Below are 21,046 nucleotides of genomic sequence, written 5' to 3' on the forward strand. Positions count from 1 at the left end.
TGCAGCGTACCTTCATTTCAACCTAATGAGATTCAGTCATTATATAGCATATATATAATGAAACAGATTTCAACTGAGTTCAATATTTGCATACCATACTAAAGAAAAATATTTATATATAATAAATCAGTTAAATAATTTATAACAAATATATCAAAGCAAACAAGTACTCATTTTAATATGCAATCTGAATAAGTCACAAAAGCAAGAAACCTATTCATATACAGACGACAATTGTAACAAGGAAAATCTTTTAAAAAACACTTCTCTACATAAAAGACTCTTATCACACCATTATTCATGGGATACGCAGACGGTATTCAGCTCTTTCTTTAATTTGATATATGTTGGTATTTGAACAGGTTTTTATCATATTTATTAAACTTACTTATCATTTTGAGATATATCAATATTCTTGCTAAATATACTAAGCCAAAGTTAGCTTTAAAACTGTGAACAGCGTCGTTTAGGATAAACGCTTTGTCTACATTTCACTCAGCGTAGCACAATCAACAGAGTGAAAGAAATTGACACTCTCGTCCAATCAGGAAGAGTCTTGCATAAATCTTCCATTTTGATAAATTGTCTATAATGCATTATCAAGTAGTTTGATTTGTAAACTGAAGTCACGTGGCATAGGTAACGAAAACGAATTTAGACGGCGTCGCCGAAAAAAAAATAAATAAAGATGAAAACACCAGCAAACAGCAGTCATTGTGAAAATTTGTGTCAATTTTCATATCATAACATTACAACAGTGTTAAACATCAAACATAACATAATCGAAATACTATATTCAAAACTAAGGGACCAATAGCATTATCAAAATGCCGTTGAAAAATGGCGTTATGATTCATATAGCGAAATGAAAGAATCTCTAGAACAAAAGTACTGTTGAAAAACGTCGTTAAACTAAAAACAATAATATATTAATCAAATTGAAAAATTTCTAATATTGATGTACCGTTGAAAAAACATTGATAAACTCAAAATCATACAGCCAAATTAAAGAATCTCTTATACAGGTATACCGTTGTTAAACGTCGTTGAACTCAAAGTCAGTTATATAGTCAAAACCGAAGAATCTCTAATACAGACACACTGTTAAAAACGTCGTTAAACTCAAAATCATTCAGCCATGTTAAAGAATCTCCAATATAGATATACCGTTGAAAAACGTCGTTAAATTCAAAGTCAAACACATAGTCAAATTAAAGAATCTCTAGTACAGATATACTGTTATAAACGTCGTTAGACTCAAAGTCAATCATAAGGCCGCAATACAGACATACTGTAAAATCGTCGTTAACTAAAAATTATGCAGTTATGATAAAGAATCTCTAATACAGGTATACCATTGATAAACGTCGTTAAACGCAGAGTCAAGCATATACAGACAAACTGTTACAAACGTAGATAAACTTAAAATCATACAGCCATATTAATGATTCTCTTAAGATATGCCGTTAAAACGCCTTTGAGCTCAAAGTTGATCATAAAGTTCAAATAAAGAATCTGTAACATAGACATACTCAGCCTGTTGAGAACATCGTTTTACTCACAGTCAATCATATGTTATTAGTCAATCTGTAAAGGATCTCTAACACTCCTTCAGTCCAGGGAAAATAGAACGAAACTCTTTATTAAACATCTTGCAGTGATATAGATATATCCATATAGACATGAGCATATTCTTCTTCATTCTTATAGATTTATTTTTCAAACATGACTTTTTTTCGTCTTACTTATTTATGTATCAAGCGAGGAAGTTGCTCTTAAACAACTGCTGATAAATTCATCGGGTCGTAAAGGAAATCAGAGCCCTGGAAAGCACCATAGAAAACCATTTTATCAGGTGAGAATGAATGTTCAAACATTCGCAGCTGAAACTGTAAAAATGGAACATCGATGCTTATATATCAATGCATGCTAAAAAACACTCGAAATTTTATTTGCTATACATTTTGAGCTTTAGTGGGTTTACATCAAAAGGACAAAAACTTGGAGAAGCAACAGCCAGACAAAACATGAAATAATCGGTCTATTGACCATACATACATGTCACACATTATTCATTATGACAATTTTTACATTAAAGATAGAAAAAACTTTACCCTGAGAAGAGTTCGTCCGTAAAGCGCAACAATTTATACACATATTATGTTATAGCATGTCAACAGAACATTTATTTCATTAGCTGAAGGTGCGGATGGAAATGTCTGACTCAAAACCAGTTGTTTAGGCGGTAACGTGGCTCTGCCGAGTTACCACAAAAGAGTTTTTAGACAGCCCGTTATTTCCATGCACACCTTCAAGTAGTGATAGATTTTTTGTGCCAGTATACCGTATTTTTCAATTAATAGACGAAATAAAATAAAATTAATGCTTTTACTTTTTTAGCACTCATTTCATTACAGTAGAGCATGAATTTACGCATTCGTTCATAAATAACAGGATGTAAGTCATCTTGCATCCCAGGGTGTAAGACGAGTTTTTCCAGCACTGGCAAAACCGCGAGAAAATCTTGATTTGCAAGAAAAACTTTCCTGTTCGAATAAAAACGTCTAGTGTATACAGAAATATGCCAATTCAATTTTATATGCGTAGCTTATGCGTCGCACATGGACATTAGATTTTATGAATCAACCATATTGAATATAGGTCGTTCAACAATATCCTCGCGAGCAATTTGTTTTCCTCCCCAGTGTTGTAAGGAAGGTAATCAGGCAAGCAGGCAAGAAGTATAGGTTACTTGCCATTAGTATGTGTACCGAAATCTGGCATAAAGTGTTTTTAAATGACATGGGGAAAAATAACGTGCATTATTAAATGACACGAGGAAAGAAATCTGGCAAGATTGCATTATTAAATTACATGAGGAATGTAAATAAGGCAAATACAATGTAGTACATATATTTGGATTTTTTAAAATAACATAAAGAATGTAATCAGGCAAGAAATAGAAATAATTGTGAATTCATTATATGTTATGAAGTGTGTAATCAGGTAAGAAGTAAAAGTCATCCATTGTCTAAAAGCTGCTAGTCGGAAGTTTTCGTGAAATTTAAAAGTTGAAAATATACTACCGAGGGGATGTAATATCAATGAGGTAATGTAACAATGTATAATGCAACTGTCGTCTATCTATCACAGAAGTAACGGGTCAATCTTTATATCTTTATATCTATATGGTATATATATTATAGGTAAAAAATGACAATGAAAATTGAGGTCAATAATAAAACGAGAACGAAAAATATCACCAAAGATATTCTATCCACCATACAAGCAATGTCTTTCCAGCTATATTCTGGAATAGTCATCTGCAATGGTAACGTTGAAGATGCATTTGATACGTCCGTAGATACGTCTGACGTCGTTCTGGTGCTCTGGGCGCTGTTGATTCTATCAAACACCTGATGACCGTTCCTTGGTCGTGGAGGCGGTGTCATACTAGCTGAACTTTTAATTTGTGGCAACGAAGACGGGCTTACACGAGTGTTCTTTGGCATAGAAAAACGCCTGGGATATAAAGGTGACTCACTAAACTCAGCATGGGCTTCAGGAGATCCTTTTCTATAACATGATATTCTGGCAAACAAAACGTAAACAATCCTTTGAAGTTTTGCCGACACCGGCCGTTCTTCTTTGTCGTTTCTATTCAAACGTTCTACCAGCACTGTCACCATAAGTTCCAGTATATTTACAATGAGAAGGAGGATGAAATAGATACCTATAAATAGAATGATGAGTAAAATATTAAACGAATAAAAATAAAATCCAATAATTCATTAATAAAGCGAAAAAAGCTTAACAGGAAACAAAGCCAGTACTACAAGCTTCTGAACGATAAGTTTGCTGATTCCTTATAGACTATAATTAGAACATCTATATTTATAGTCGATGCTATTGGCTTAAACATAGTCTTATTGGTAATGATAAAACATTATGTTGGCTCTTCGGCAGAGACTAAATATTACGTAATAACCTTAGTAAACACTTCAACAGTTACTTCATCTTTTTACATGACATACAGTTCTTGATTTACACTGATATATTACAGCAAATTAGAGTGATATGTATATCATATTGTATCGGTTTGTATATACAATTAAGGATAACATGGTGTAATAGGCCTCAATGTCACCAAAAGCGTACATACAACTTGATAATGTAAGCTTTAAAAATGTCAAACGATAAAAAATATAAGGTGCATATTGACAAGTTATATAGTGACAGAAGTTCTCAAAAATTTCCTTTAGATTACCTCCCCTGATAATTTTGGTTTTTCATGAGTTATCTCCCCTGAAAACTAGAAAAAATGATTTTATCCTTTTCTTTATGGGGAATTTTAGATTTCTTTTTGATATTTGTATCAGAATCATATAATGCTGCTTTCTACCGCAAAAATTTCTCGAAACTCAGGTTCAGATTCTCATAATCAAAGAAATTATATATTTCCCATAGGCATCAATGTTAATTTCAATACCGATTATCTCCCCCAAAAGATGACAAAATTTGAAATATCTCTCGGTGAAAAGTTTTTAATTTTGAATGCCTTCAAAGTGACCAAATTTCATTTAAATACTACCATTGTAATACATGATATGAAATATGGCTATTACACCACGTTATCCTTAAAATGATATGTAAATATCATAAAATTGGAGTTATATGTATATCAGTTTAGAGTGGTATGCATATCAGATTAGAGTGATAGGTATGCCAAAGTAGACATATATTCATATAAAGTTAGAGTGGTATGTATATCAATTTAGAGTGGTATGCATATGAAATTAGAGTGATACACATATCTAAAACATATGTATACGGTAAGAAAAGGTGAACCGAAATAGTCACGACTAATTTACTTTAAAACGTCTTAATCTGTATTTTTGCTAAAAATGAAAGCAGCTGCAATTCAAAATGTGTGAGCTTTGTTAAAAAAAGTTCTTTGAATGTGATAGGCACTTACCTACTGCAGGAAATTTGCCTTTGGAAATTGGCGTAAGTGTTGAAAATATGATGAAGAAGATAACAACAAGAAAAATTATTGTTAAGGAAAATGAAGATTTCTCTCCCTTAGTGGGCGGAAGTATGAATACAACCAAACCGAGGCACGATAACATAAAATATGGCAGCAGCAATGTCCACACATAAAAAGAAGAATTTCGTTCCAGTTTGAATGTAAACCTGAAAGATAATTATTACAAATAGTAATTATGTGATAGCAATGATAGCATGAATATAACCAGCCTAAATTTAAATTCTTCAAACGGAAATGCTTTCGGTGTATAACAATTCACCCCCTTATATTTTGTTCTACATGTACAAACCGCCTCGGTAGCCTAGTTGTAGAGTGCCCGCTTCGAGTGCGGGGATCGTGAGTTCGATCTCTGGCCGCGTCATAACAAAGACGTGAAAAAAGGGTACTAGTAGCTTCCTCGCTTGGGTCACAACATTAAGGCAGCATTATAAAGTTGGGCATTGTGCTCACTGCTATAAGTAGACACCGTTGTTTATATGACTGAAACGACGTTAAACCCGAACACACCTACACTCCAAGTGTACAAATAAAGCGTGGTTTGGAGCATTCTCGCACACCATGGTTCGTCTCGTGATTTTGACGAACCTTTAATGGATGAGAATGGGTTGAAAATGGTGTCATTGTTTTCAGAAAGTTGTTTGAATACAGTCTGACGTTTTCATCATCTGAGCTCTTGTAGAATATTCACCATGAACGATTATTTCACCGTCACAGCCGTGCAAGCAGCTTCAAAAAAAATACTTTTTCACATGTGTTAATTTTCTTTTGACTTTATTGTGATAAAGCAACGTTGTATCATATGGAAGTTTAAACTCTTCTTTTACATAGAACAACTAATCCTGTTTTCATTTAAAGGTGCCTTTTTTACCTTAACGGACGTATAATTTATCTTTTATGTTATATATTGTGTTCTTATAAAAATCTGTCTCGGTTCCTCTGATTTGAATAGACTTTGTTTTTTACGACATTGCATTTTCAGTGAATTGATTATTTACCTCAGCAACGTTTTAGAATGCTCGTTGCGTCCATCTAACTGGTTTTCTGTCTCTGTAGACGTGTCAAAGACTTTCCACTCGGCATTGTTGATAATGTTGTCTGTCTTGATGGTGGTTGAGTAATGTGACAGGGTAACCTCCATGTTATCATACACCGCACTTGATAGACCTGAATTTTGATACATGTGTGCAGTTTATCATTTTAATTCGTAGGATTTCCTCAGGATGTTTAAATATGCAATAAATACAGCAAAATGCAGTGCGACGCGACGCGACGCAACACAACAAAACACACAGTACAAAATTTACAAAATAAAAATATATCTTTTACGTAAGTATGTGTGTGTTGAACTGCTATCATATCATTGCATAATCGGGCCGATTTTAATCGACGTTATTGTCTGAATCTTAGACTTTTCAGTCTGCCATCATAACTATGCTTATAATTGCAAATTCAAAGAATACAATACAATACAATACATATTGTAATACAATACAATACAGTATATAACACAACAAAACAAAGTACGGCTAACATTTTATTCGGTTACGCTTCATGTATCTTCATAAACTTTGAAGTATTGGTAAGTAAAAGACAATCTTTGGACAACATGATGTTTGTTAAGGTCTTGAGAGTTTTGATTTTACTTAGTTCGAATCACTTCTTATTTTTGATAATGCGCAAATTCAGACGAAGACCTATGGACATGAAACCAACAGAACAGCATTTTTTCTTCGGAAATTTCAATACCCTTGCAAAACAAAGCATAAATAAAACAATATACTCTGGACCTTACTAGGAGCTTCGTATTTTTCATGTAATCGTATGCACACAAAATCTGATATATATTTTTTTGAATTTTAACAAGAACTTACTCAAATAACATGTCTGTTTGTCATATGGAAAGTAAGTGCCGTCGACATCACAAAGTACGGTAAATACCCCACCGGGCTCCCATAGTACAATGCCATGTTCGTCCACCCGCATCTGCTGTGTGTCGTCATTCAGAATCTTCAGTTCATCGACTCTGTATATTAGTTAAAGACGTAGAATGAGGCATCACATTGGTATGTTTAACCCTTACCCTGCTAAATTTCTATAACGAACTTATCCATCTTTCAGTTTGGACCGTAACATTTTAACCGTTTATAGGTATGCTTACCAAAAGCGATACTGACTGAATGACGAAGAGTGCAGATCTTGATCAGGCTGCAGACTGCATGGAAGTGCTGATCATGATCTACACTGATCGCAAAGACAGACTTAATCGTGTCCAGCATGATAGGGTTAAGGCAAGCATTACAACTCTTCTAACTCTACACCTTTTTAATCTTTGCAAAAATTCGGCATATTCTATTGAAAATTGGATACAATTTTTATGGGTTTTTCATATACTAACATTTAAGAGTGTGTCAATTTGTATTAAAAAGTTCAGTATTTTACATGGTAATAAATATGAGGGGTTCGTATCTGGTAAAATAAAACTTAATTTTAGTTTGAGTCATACAGACAAGTTTACAGTAGTGTAATTTTGAAGAAACAAACGTGAAGATATCTTCCCACTATTGTTCTCTTCATTTTATGTCGTTTTCATGATCATTCTTTAAAATGAGGTAGAGATTTGTACTGGAAATGGGGCTAGCTATATGTGACAGCTCTGTGTGCATTGCCGATTTAATAAAGACTATATAAGGAATATTATTTAGCTGCGTTGAACCTTGACTGAAGAAAGTTTTCGGCACAAATATCGGTGTAGACTTAATATATTAAAGGTCACCTGCACACATTAGGAATACCTGCCCTTCTGTTTAACTATCTATTATTCATTGAAATTTTACACCTGTATTTTGGCCTAAATATTTCATGAAATTTCTCTTTTGATAAGAATATAGGTCAGTTAAGCGATATAAAAAGATAAACCAGTCGTACGATATCAGATTTCCTTATCTGTCATTTTCCGAAACGTTTGATTTATTATCAAAATACCGGGGTTTAGAATTTTGAAACAACAGAATGTGAACAATTTTTCTCCTGTATGACTTTCATATAAGATCTGGTTTCATGGGAATGAAATTCATTCATGTTTTAGCCAGTTCTTTCTTAAATTAGTCATCACAATCTAAGCAAAGGCAATGTTACATGTACTTAAAGCGACTCGGCTATATTTTTGTTCAATAGTCAATAAAATGCTGGTACTAGTTTTGAAAGTGACAAGTGGTGTAAACTTATTAACATATGAATTTTGCAAGATTTCTAAATATTATGTGGGGCCTCCGTGGCCGAGTGGTTAAGGTCGCTGACTTCAAATCACTTGCCCCTCATCGATGTGGATTCGAGCCTCACTCGGGGCGTTGGATTCTATATGTGAGGAAGCCATCCAGCTGGCTTACGGAAGGTCGGTGGTTCTACCCAGGTGCCCGCTCGTGATGAAATAATGCCCGGAGGGACACCTGGGGTCTTCCTCCACCATTAAAGCTGGAAAGTCGCCATATAACTTCCATGTGTCGGTGCGACGTTAAATCCAAAAAAATTATATTATGTATGGAAGGCTGGTGCCCCATGCTAACTGCCAAATGCTAAATATATTATGTGATGCTAGATGCCAATTACTTTATGCTAAATGTCAATTATTTTGTGCTAATTGCCAATTACTTAATGTTTATTGCTATCTGCATGTACCAAATGCTTTATTTCTTAAGTAATGCTAAATGCCAAAATTAATGCTAAATGTAGTGATAAATGCTAATCGTCAACTTCTTTACCAGGGCCCCGCATACGCTACATTTTTTCTTCGTTTCGACTTGGAATAGCACAAATTACCAGGATGTTGAATCTACTTAATATGCAGCCCGTATTGATGTACCATGTAAGGCTAATAACACTGGTATTTGCTTTAGGGGTAATAAATCCTCAGGGAAAGGGTGCCATTACATAAAAAAATCAAAAGTATGACTGCGTCAATAACCAGCGGGTGAGCCATTATGTGTATAAAAACTTTGTGCCAGGAGCTGATTATGTATGAGCATAATCCGAAAGAGAATTTTCATGTTTTTATCACATCAGTATAATATTTTTACATAGTATATAATGTAAATATGTTCTTATGATCTTGTTTTCATAATATAAATTATACAAAGGCCTTTAACTGCAAACTAATATTATCATATTCGACTCTTTAAAATTATAATCTAATTTTAATATTTAAAAGTCAAATTTTACCAAATTGAGTCAAATGTTACCAAACTTTAAGAAATTTTACCATATTTTACATTTTTTTAGAAATTTTATTAAAATCTTAATGAATTTTAATGAGATATGAAGTTAGGCCAGCACGCTTGATTATCATTTAGAATTGGGACTTACGGAGGCACGCATTGAACGGCCCGGAACCGTAGCAAGCAGTAGGTTATGTGAAAGAGGCTTCCATAGGAAATACCAGTAGAATAGAAAGTCAGTACGCAACCAGATGACACGGGAACAGGTAACAAATACGTACATAAGCAAACAGGTAACGCTTTAAAATCTAGAAACATCACGAAATGTAAGCGTAACGTACACAAAAAACGCACGTGGTACCTTCGTTTTTTAATATTATAAACTCATATTTTCAATATTACCGAAAAATCAATAAAGCTCGAATTATAACACGGACATAACTAGTGAAGGCTGTTACTAAATACAGAGTTGGTGCACCTGTGATATATTACAGACTCCGGTATATACCGGATTAACTAAATTTGAAAAAAATATCTTAAATGTATATATTTTGTAACCATGGTGATACTAATCCTAACCTCTAGTCAGTATATTATGCATTTGATACACTAAATGCGTGCGGACATGCAAACAAATGAGTAATTTTGCCGTGCGCTCCAATGGATAATAATTCCACGCCTGCGCAGAACGGCTGCACCAACTCTGCAATGAGAAACATTCGTTATTGTTAGAAATATAAACGAAATTCAATAAAAACGATCGATTTTTCATAAATTTACATGTAAAATTTTACACAGCACGTTTTGAAATGGCTATCTTTTCTTTTAAGGAAACACCAAAAATATATTCAATAAATTTGTACATAAAATTTGGACTTTGGAACACAGAACAGAAAAACCTTAAATAATAAAAAACGGTAGCAATTTAAAAATATGGAGTAAAACGTTTTTTTTCTGACAAATGCACTTCTGTAAAAGTGTACATACAGTAGCATGCTTTTCGGATAAGGTCTACTTTGCGTTGCGGATAGTATTGTAAACATTGGTTTACGTGACATCGCGAACGTAAATAATATTTATTGTTTTTAATTTAATAAACTTTAATACATGACGTAGAAGCGGTTTTTAAACAATTTTAATTAAAACTGTGGTTTTAATTATATTATCATAGTTCTAAACAAAAAAGTAAAGTGTAGGCAGTTCATGGTCGTGACAGTTGTCCCTTGGATGTTTTGTGTGTAAAGTCCGGAATGGCGCTGCGGGTCTCTTTATATATGATTTTTATAATTAAAACTGTTAACTATATTAAAACATCTAAACAGGCCTCGTTACCGCAGGTGCCCTCGGGACGGATATTTCTATCCAATTCATAAACACATGAAAGATATTATTATGCTGGTTCACTGTTTACATGTAGTTAATAAACCAAACAAAATCTGCGTTTAACCAAAATCAATAAAGAAGACGGATCTCTTACAAATATTATTAATTGTATAATTGTATCTAGCGCCAATAGAGGGTCCTTGTAACACTGTATAATCTACCACACGAAGAATACTAGTATTTAACATTTGATCCTTCATTTTCAAACCCGGCTTCGCTTCACAGGTCATTGGAATATTACAAATACAATGACATGCTTAACTCTTTTTATTAATAACAAAAGAGTAAACAAACCCTTTTACAAAGTCAGTGCACAATAATATGAGAAATGTCAGCGAGGGTGGAGAGGTGGGGTAGGGAGGGGTTTGGGGTGAAATCTTTCTTTTAACATCTTGTGAAATTTACACAAGCCGACGAATATAACATTTCATACTGAATATGAAACAATTGTGCTTTGTGCACATATTGTAATATATCTATTTGTACTGCAGTCAGCTGCTAAGATCCATTTTTTGTTCTTGGCGATTATCGTATAATTGTCTTTTAACTAGGCCATACTTTAACTTCCAGATTTCATATAACACTTTTAGGACATTAGTAAGACAGCGGACACAATATTCAATGCATGTGTTGTAAAATAATTTTTATATTATTTTTTATATGCCGAAAACATGTACTTTATGCAGATATTTGTAACAGTAATAGACATTTGCTAGACATTATGACGAAGAGTATGCTATGTTAGACATATCACAGACCATCTAGTAGATACGTGTATATTTAAACCTAAGTTGCTACACATGTTGTTTCTAAGGAGGTAAACACTGTGTTACACAAATGGAAAGAGGATTTTAGTATCCTTTTTAATAAATCAGTATATTCTGTAAATACAGCTGCTGTAAATGATGAAGGTAATGCTATTCGGAACGACTTTTCTTCCAGTTTGAACGAAAATATCTCTATACTTGAAGTACGTAATGCTATATTTAAAGCAAAAAATGGTAAAGCATTGGGATTTCATAATATACCAATGGAAATTTAAAAAAATGACTGTTCGGTATCATTCCCTCATATTTCGTACAATATTTGTTTTGAAAAAGGAATTATTCCATCTGACTGGGGCAAAATTATTATTAGTCCCATTCCAAACTCTATGACTATAGATCCAAGAGATCCGCTCTCTTATAGAGGTATATCCCTTTCCTGTACAATGTATAAGATCTATCCCAGTAAACACCTGACGTCGTACCGACGTTGGTTAGACGTTGGATGTTGGTTGCGACGTCGGCGACCTGAATCCAACGTCTAACCAACGTCATATCCACGACGTCTAATAGACGTTAGACTTAGACGTCTAGAAGACGTCGGAATTAGGTTGGATAGAAAGTCTGATAAATGTTTCTAGTTATAAAACTAACTGGTATAATTTTGCTAGTTTAAAGCTATTTACTTGTTTTCATAAAGGCCTGGACATGCGCTTATTAATAATAGTTCATTCGCACAACAAACAATATATTAATTATGTTACAATATCTCATGAGATTGTCTATTTTCGGAGACGGATTTTTTTCACGAACTTTAAGCTGTTCAAGATAAAAATGCATTCTATACACATGTACAAATCATTCTAAATTCACATAGATCTTCTCTTCTACACACATTGTCAATTAGTCACACATTCGCGAGATAAGCCTGCATCGGTTTACACAGTCTTCCTGTAATTTGATATTTGTTGGGATAAGATAGAGCAACTTTACAAATACTTTACACAAATGGAGGGATCCGCAACGTGAGTAACAGATTTTTAAAATTATACTTATTTTAAAAGTTATACTGATTTATATTCCGTACTTTTTTTCAAAAATTGACGCATTTTTGTTTGTTACTTTAAAAAGTAATTGCTTTTAATTACATTTTACGAAATTATAGAAGATTTTTTTATAGAATTTAAAATATTACATATTTGTTTGGCACTTAGTAATTATGCTCTTAGTAATAGCGCTAGTATATTTGTATAAGTTTCCGATTTATATGAAATAATGAAACTGTCAAATTTTATACATTTCAGGTGGAAAATGTGGCGGAGTTGAAGAATCATACAAAAATGACGAAACTTGAAAGTTTCAATTACTGGATTACTTTTTGGACTTATTGTATTAGACTTACGTCGCAATAATATGAAATAAAGATGATAAAATACATGCGTTGATTATTTGTTTGATTGCAAATTATGTTGGAAATTTGGTCAGATTTTGGTTGAAAAGTGGTTAGATTTAGGTTGGAAAATGGTCGGAATTGCGACGTCTAGCCAACGTCGGGATCCGACGTCTAAACGGTTTGCAAATCCAACCAAAATCCAACGTTAATCCGACGTCGGGGTCCGACGTCTATACGACGTCTAACCGACGTCAAATGTCTACTGGGATTGTTCTGTCTTAAATGACCGTCTGTCAAAATGGGCTGAGAATAATGATATAATTGTAGATGAACAAAATGGTTTCCGGAAAAACAGAAGTACTATAGACCACGTTTCAACATTAAGTAATATTATTGATACAAGGAAGAAACTAACAAAGTCTACATTCTGTGCATTTATTGATTTTCGGAAAGCATACGACTTTGTTGAAAGAAATATTCTCTGGAAGAAACTTAGTGATTTAGGTATTTACGGTAATATGTTCCAAGCAATAAAGTCTTTGTATCACTCTGTTTCATCTTGTGTAAGATTGAATGGAATTAACACAGACTGGTTTGACGTACACTGTGGACTACGTCAAGGTTGTTCCTTATCGCCTCTGCTTTTTAATTGTTTCATAAATGATCTAGTTGTACAGGTAAAATCAATTGGTAACGGGGTTTATATTGACAATGAACAAATTTGTATATTACTGTATGCAGATGATGTTGTTTTAATTGCTAAAAATGAACATGATTTGCAATCTATGCTGGATATACATGTATTATCTAATTGGTGTAAGTTAAATTCAATATCAATTAATCCTATGAAAAGTAACATTGTTCACTTTCGTCCTGCTTCTTATGATAAGCCTACTTTTAGTTTTTCATGCTGTGAAAATTAACTGAAACTTGTTGGTCAATACACTTACCTGGGTATTCTGCTTGATGAGCATTCGGATTTTAACAAAACTGCTAAATGTGTAGCTCAAAGCGCAAGCAGGGCTTTGGGGTTATTGATTGCCAAATCTAAAGCTATGGGGTCTATGCCATATGATGTTTTTGTAAAGCTGTATGATTCAATGGTATGGCCTATTATTTCCTATGGAAATTTCCGTTTGGGGTAATAGGTCATTTTCGTGCATCAACTCTGTACAAAATCGGGCTATGCGTCATTTTATGGGTGTTGGTAAATACGCGCTAACTACAGTTCTTTATGGAGAACTAGCTTGGCAACCAACTCATGTTAAACAGTGGAAATCTATTTGTCATCAGTGGCATAGGTTTAGTAAGATGGAGGTGACAAGACTTAACTATAAAGTTTTCACAGCATGTAGAACTATAAATGGAAATAGATGTAAAAATTGGCAATTTGTTTTTGCAAAATGTTTAGACAAACTATGATTAACTGAACATTACAGTCAGTGTGAAAGACAGTCGTCCAAATATTTTTGTGATAAAGTTATTGATAGTTTAATGTCAGAGTATAGAGTTGAATGGCATAACCTGTTGAATAGAAATACAAGTTTGAATGGCAGATCAGGAAACAAGTTAAGGACTTACAAATTGATGAAGCAGGAGTTTTTAACTGAAAATTATTTGAAAATGCTAATGCCTTTAAAACATAGGTCGGTCTTTGCTAAATTTAGATGTGGGGTTGCCCCCATCAGACTTGAAACTGGCCGGTATGAGAACCTCCCCATTGAGAATAGGATTTGCCCAGTTTGTAGGGAATCTGTTGAAAGTGAGGTACATGTTATACTTCATTGTAACGCTTATGAAAATTTAAGACAGCAATTGATGGCTAAAGCATTTGAGATTAATCCCGCTTTTAGTACATTCACAGATAATGAAAAATTTGTTTTTATTTTCTCCAACGATGATACTGTCAAGGTCACTGCAAAAACCTGTTATAATATATTGCAATTAAGGTCAAACATTCTGTACCCGTAGGTATTGTAGATTTTTTATCGTAGGCTTTTTAGGATTCTGTGTTGTTTTTTTTTACTTTTAGTGGTAGTTTTACTTCGTATTCTGTAGCCGCCGATAATTTCTTTTATCTCTCTGTTTTATTTAAGAAAAATATATCTCATTTAGTGATATGTTGTTGGATGGACTCATTGTTTGGAGTTTAGATGCAAACGAATTTAATCCTGAAGGCGTAGCCCGAGGGATGTAATGGTGTGCATCTGAACGACAGACAATTATTTCGTTCGGGGCAGATCACGGTTTTTAGATATATTGTTTCTTTTTTATTTTAACAGGTTAATATTTTTTTCAGCTTGACTATTCAAAGAATAGATAGAGCTATTGGACTCACCCATGCGTCGGTGTCGGCGTTCTGATTTGTTAGGACTTTGATGGCTTACATTGCACAAGTTCCATAACTCCATAACTTTTTTTCCCTCAGTGCACACTGATGGGAGTGGATTGGATTGAAACTTCACACACTTGATCATTATGATGACCTGACATGCAGTGACAGGTTCCCTAACTCTACTTTGCTTTTTTTTGTTTTGTTTTTTACAGGTTTATGCCCCTTTTTCGACTTAGATTTTTTTGGTTAAGTTTTGGCAGTACCCACTGATGGGAATTGACTGAATCTTCACACCATTGTCAATTGTAATGAGTTGATATGCATTATACAGCTTCCAAAATCTTGTTTTGCAATTTTACAAAATTATGCCAATTCATTCATTTGACAAGACTGTTGAATGGTCAACCGTTGCTGTCAACCGACAGTTCTTGTTTATATTTATAGCTAACATGTAATACTTAAACTCGTAGCATTTTAATGTTGAATCTTTTGACATGTTTAAAATTTCAGGCTATGTGATAGAGTACTTTAATGTTTTACTTAATAGTCTCTTGTAATTCAATATTATGAATGGCATTGTACTTTTTATGACTTTTATATTTGTATATATGTAAATATTTGTACAATGATGAGACTCAAATAAACAAATAAACAAAACTAGTATCAAATTGATGCTAAATTTGCCCCTCTTTATTTTTTTTCATATTTTTCTGGCGACTGTCCCTTTATGTCTAGGAACAATCATAGAATTGCCTTACAGTCTATGAATTATTTCAAATTAGGAATAACTTGATAGAAAACAGTTGCATTTGTTTCTCTTTTAGTTGATCTTTTCCATTACGTTGCTTAGTACTGTAGTTTTTGCAACACCATCGTAAACAACCACATCAACAGCAACAACAATAATATAATATACTTACGAATTATCAATTGCAAGCTGTGGTCTCCAACAATACTCTTTTGTGAGAAACAAGTAGTTAACATTGCCGTAACTACTTGGATCCCATGTGAAAACAGAATCAATCCAGGACTGAAAAACAGGAAAATATAAAGTTTACAATTGGGAAATTGATATATCCCCGAAGCGACGAAAATCGGATCGATACCTCAACGGTAATCCGTAAAATACCAAATGAAACTATACTAGTCTATAAAATTAATAAATGTGTCCCTCAGGGTTTAGCTTCGGATTTTTTTGGAAGAAGACGCTTTTTTACTTGAATGTGTCAATAAGTGTCTACACAACTTGTCGGACCGCAACGTTTCGCACAAAACAAACAATGTAATGACCTTAGACTGTTTTAATGGCATATGAAATAAAAAAGAATTCTAGCTTTAAGTAACCTTAAAATTGCATCTGTTTAATAATATACTACTAGGTGAATAGTAGTTTTAGATGAAAGTATCAAACGAGTAAAGTGGTAAACACGAGTTATTTTCACTCTAAGGAGTGTCATGTACATGTATATATATTTCAGAAAATCAGAATCACGAGTACTCAGTGTTTTTTTAATTTCCGAGGGAATAGATACAGAGCTCATCAGGCGGAAACAATCACGCCATAACTACTTAAACAGGGTACCATTTGCGTCGTAATTTAAACAGTCTCTTTCAACTTTCTAGAAGGGTATGACTAAAAAGCACATCGTTCATAAAGATGTATTTGGATACTTTGAAGGCTGATCTATTCCCGATTTAAGCAGTGCCTTGTTTCATATCATAAGTTATGTTAGGGACACTATTTATGACTCATTACAATTCTTATATAGCCAGGAAAAGATATAATACAATTATACAGCAGATGGACAGTACGATTTTTGGGCAGATGCATTTCACCTCATCCCCGATTCTAAGGTAAATAGATATTGACAGGGAATCTTGACCTCGTATGTGTTGTATTGTTATGCTATAGACATGAAAGCATAGTTATTTTCAAAGCAAGTGATTAGCTTTCAAAGGTCAGTCTTATACATGTAAGAATTAAAAAGTCATAATGAGGTGATAACATAAAAGATATTCCCTTGTTTAAATGTATGTTACTAAATACCTTAATGTTATATTAGATTCAAATTTACTTCTATTAACAGAACTATTCAAACTGTTAAGAATAGTACACTCTGTATACATGTATAGATAGTGTACTGCCACTAAAAAACTAACTATTATCTTTAAAGGCACGGACCTTCAGATTTTGGCTAAAAGATGAATTTCTTTCAAATTTAAGTTTGTTTATATTATGAACATTAGAATTTTTGTTTCTGAACTATTTCAAAAATGCTAAATCAAGAAAAAAGATGATCGCATCGGGAATCGAACCCGGACCGCCGCGACAGGAAAGAAGTTTTCCGCTGTCGTTACCAATACCGCGTTAGAGGATTTATTCTTGCATGCCGGACAGGATTTTCCCGTGCTTTCCAGGTGCTAGAAAAACTCATCTTGTAAGATGACTCACGTGCTATAATTTTTGAATGAATGCGTAAATGCATACGCTACTATAACAAAATAGCGCCTTAAAGAAAAACTCGTTTTTCTTTATATCTTCTACAAATTAAAGAATAAGTCATGCAAGAAAAAGAATCAATCACTGGCAGCGGGTAAAGATGGGAATATCTGGCACTCGGGTAACTGTTTAGGCGGTAACTCGCGGATATTCCCATCTTTACCCACAACCAGTGAAAGATTCTGATAGTATTCAATGCGCTTTAAATATAGATATTTATAATCGGGGCAATTTACCTTGAGTAAAGCGTTAGAAGCAATTTTCTTCGTAAAATGTAGTAAAAACAACTAATTCTCATGCGTTTTTGTAACATATTGTGTGTCAGTAATTAAGTTTCAAAGCATTCTTAAGAAATACAGCATTAATTTCCAGATATCTAAACAAATCTTTTTTGTTGTTTTCGAACGATCTGGAAGCCAGTTGCCTTTAACAATCAGCTGTAAATGACATTTAATAATAAATGTAGTAGTATGTGCAAATCTAATTTATATATTAAGTAAAGTTAAATACATATGATGAGGATTGTATATATTTGAAGTAAAATATCTAAAGATAATATATTTTAGTAAACATTGAAAGTACTTACCACCGAAAACCATCCCGTTACAGAAAGTTGACCTGTCCCTATATCCTGTAAAGATATAAAAGATATATGATGGCTCGATTCGTTATCTTACATCACACAAATTTATGATATCAGCACTTTTTTTATTTCATTTCCGAATTTTGTGTTTAGCTTATAACTGAGAAAATAATGCAGTATATAATAATTTAACATATAATATCCAAGTATGTTTAAATTGATAGAACTGTTTAGCTGTAATAATACAGTACAAATCAAAAACCTAGGTAAATGTGTTTATCATGCTTTTGTGATTCGAAATGAAGCAGTGTATGGTACAAACAACATTTAACGTGATTGTATCTTTACGTGCACGTAAAGTAGTATAAATGTATTATTGTATTAGAAAAGTGTCACAATTATGAAACCAGACAGATAATATAGTAAATTCAACTTCCTAAACAACAAAACTTAAATACAGCTGAATATTATTATATACACATGCACGACCGTGAAACCGATCTTACATCATTTTTTCGAGTTTGTAAGATTGGTCCTACGCGGCTTAGTTTATATATACAAAGTCTAATTCATTAGACCGATATTACCTTAAATTTCGTTTCGGTAAGGTTAGTGCGGCAGTTTTTGAGTCTAGAGTCCTGGATCTATACAAATCATAGTATCTACTTTATGACACAAATGAAGTTCATTAAATGTGACACTTAAATTATTAGCAAATAAATGTTAAGTTTCAGTTATTTTGTTCACTCGTACGTTAGTAACGGTATAATTAGCCATATTCGCAGCAGTGAGAAATATTGTCTAACAATTTAGATATACATCATTTGTAATAATTGATATATAATATGAATTGTAATTGTATTATTATGTCAAAATGTAATATGTCATACCTTCTCCACTTATATGTATTCACTGTTCGTCATATATTATGTAAATGTTGCCACCATGGACTTAAAGTCCAGTGGAATATATATGAATAAACTTGAAACTTGAAACTTATATATATTATAATCATATTTAATCAACTAAATTCCTTTATATTGGTAAACGACATTCGCTCGTTGATAATGCAATTTACCGTTGTATTTTGTGACATATTATAAACTATATGACTGCACAATGTTATTCTTTTCCTTTCAAATTCGAATTACCGTATATTATTGATAATCTGTTGTATCAAATTCATGCTAAAACATAAATGTACTGTAAGAACTAGTTACGTACACTAAATATGTTATCTTCATTATTTAAAGAATATAATAATAATAATAATAATAACAATAATAATTATCAAAATATCAAGCGTTGCGCTAGTAGATGTAAAATTCTTTTTCATGCGTACATACATCAAACAAACCATGAACTCCAGAAATGGGTGCCGCTATGTTAAAAGGGATCGTATTTTTTAACTCCTCTGACTTGCTGTTTTGAAACTATAACTATGTAAATTTTGTACTAAATTACATACTCTTATGTATGGCCGTTTCTGAAAGTTTAACGTAAAGCGAGAAAACTATACTGTATAACCATAATAATGAAATTGCTTGTCAGAGGTTTGTTCTGCTATATAGTTTAAGCAATATTGTATACACATACATTTTAACATTATAGCAAAAATATGTTAAAAGGACTGATAATTAAATAGAATCTTTTATAGATCTTTTCTACAGTTCACATGTACTCTTGTCTTTGCCTTTTTTCGATATTCATTGTTACGTGCCAAATGAACTTAGTTGAAATTAATGACAGAGAAACTTTTACCAAATTAATTTCAAACGACACTTTTCAAAATATCTTTATAATCTTTGCAAAATAAGTCCATTTTACATGACGAAAAGCTGAAGTATAGTTACCAGGTCGTTGACTGATGACGCTGTAAATGAAACTGAAACGGGGACGTTGCTGTCAGGTCTGATGTTGACGTTATAACCATTCGTTAAAGCGTTAAACAGATTTTTAGAGTTTGCGTTGTACGTGGAGCCACAGACTGAAAGAAAAAAATATAGATCTTAGATGATTTATATAACTTTTAATGAAATTAAGTTTAGGTGGGGTGTAGCGGAATGAATGCATTATTACGACTTAATTCATTCCAGGTAATATATATTGCAAAAGTAACACATACTGAACCGTTAAAAATGTTGGGCTGTTTAAGTAGTTCCAGCATGTTATGAAAATTTGTTTGTAACTTTTTAAACATTGTATGATAAAAAAAATGATCTATAAACATATTTTATAATAATTTTAAGAAAAGGTTAAATACAATTGTATGCACATGCGAACATCTGACAATGAATTTTAAAGGAGAAACGCGTGTAATTAACAAACATTAAAACACATGAAGTGAAATATTCTGGATTTTAAAAATAGTTTGTGTGAAATTGAAGAGAATGTAAGTTTACTTACCATGAAGGGAGAGCTGAAGAGTGAGTAACAGAATATGTACAATCCATGTTTTATTTTTCATTTTGACATGTGGCATATTCCATCCATTCTTTACTTATGAGATTTATGAACACAACTTAAACATTAATAATTTGCAACATTCCCATATCAGAACTATTTCAAATATGTTTTCGTTTTCAATCTAATCTTTTATACAAAAGTCATAAAATTTATTCAGTGGGAAATAATTCTTTTAACCACTTCGTTTCATTTCTCGTTAGGAAAAGATCATTTTTCGCAGGTCGTTTCGTATAAACTTAATAAATATGTCATTTAAAACCAGCTCACTAAATTGACAGCAAGAACAAAAGAGATATTAAGATATTTCAAAATGTTTACAAATGAAAGTCTTTTGTATTTAACAATCAAAGGATCAGTGATCTAT

At 32.8% G+C, this 21,046-nt stretch overlaps 1 protein-coding gene across 1 annotated transcript; it reads right to left on the reverse strand.

The window, feature by feature from the left end:
• Positions 1-153: 153 nt before the first annotated feature.
• On the reverse strand, positions 154-20,907 carry LOC123538914 (acetylcholine receptor subunit alpha-like 1). Its single transcript, XM_045323329.2, has 8 exons — positions 20,623-20,907; positions 20,070-20,203; positions 18,220-18,264; positions 16,054-16,163; positions 6,919-7,070; positions 6,043-6,211; positions 4,976-5,193; positions 154-3,733 (listed from the first exon to the last, which is right to left on the reverse strand). Exons 1-8 carry the CDS (start codon positions 20,696-20,698, stop codon positions 3,201-3,203), a joined length of 1,437 nt encoding a protein of 478 aa, XP_045179264.2. The 5' UTR covers positions 20,699-20,907; the 3' UTR covers positions 154-3,200.
• Positions 20,908-21,046: the final 139 nt, after the last annotated feature.

Source organism: Mercenaria mercenaria, chromosome 18 (genome assembly GCF_021730395.1).
Source record: "Mercenaria mercenaria strain notata chromosome 18, MADL_Memer_1, whole genome shotgun sequence".
In the NCBI taxonomy this organism is placed as follows: Eukaryota; Metazoa; Mollusca; class Bivalvia; order Venerida; family Veneridae; genus Mercenaria; species Mercenaria mercenaria.

Coding starts and splice junctions, on each gene's coding strand:
- LOC123538914 (XM_045323329.2), bottom strand. CDS start 20,698: ATGCCACATGTCAAAATGAAAAATAAAACATGGATTGTACATATTCTG. Junction 6,212..6,918: donor CAAACAGACATGTTATTTGA/GTAAGTTCTTGT, acceptor ATCAAAATTCAG/GTCTATCAAGTGCGGTGTAT. Junction 5,194..6,042: donor CATTCTAAAACGTTGCTGAG/GTAAATAATCAA, acceptor ATTATCTTTCAG/GTTTACATTCAAACTGGAAC.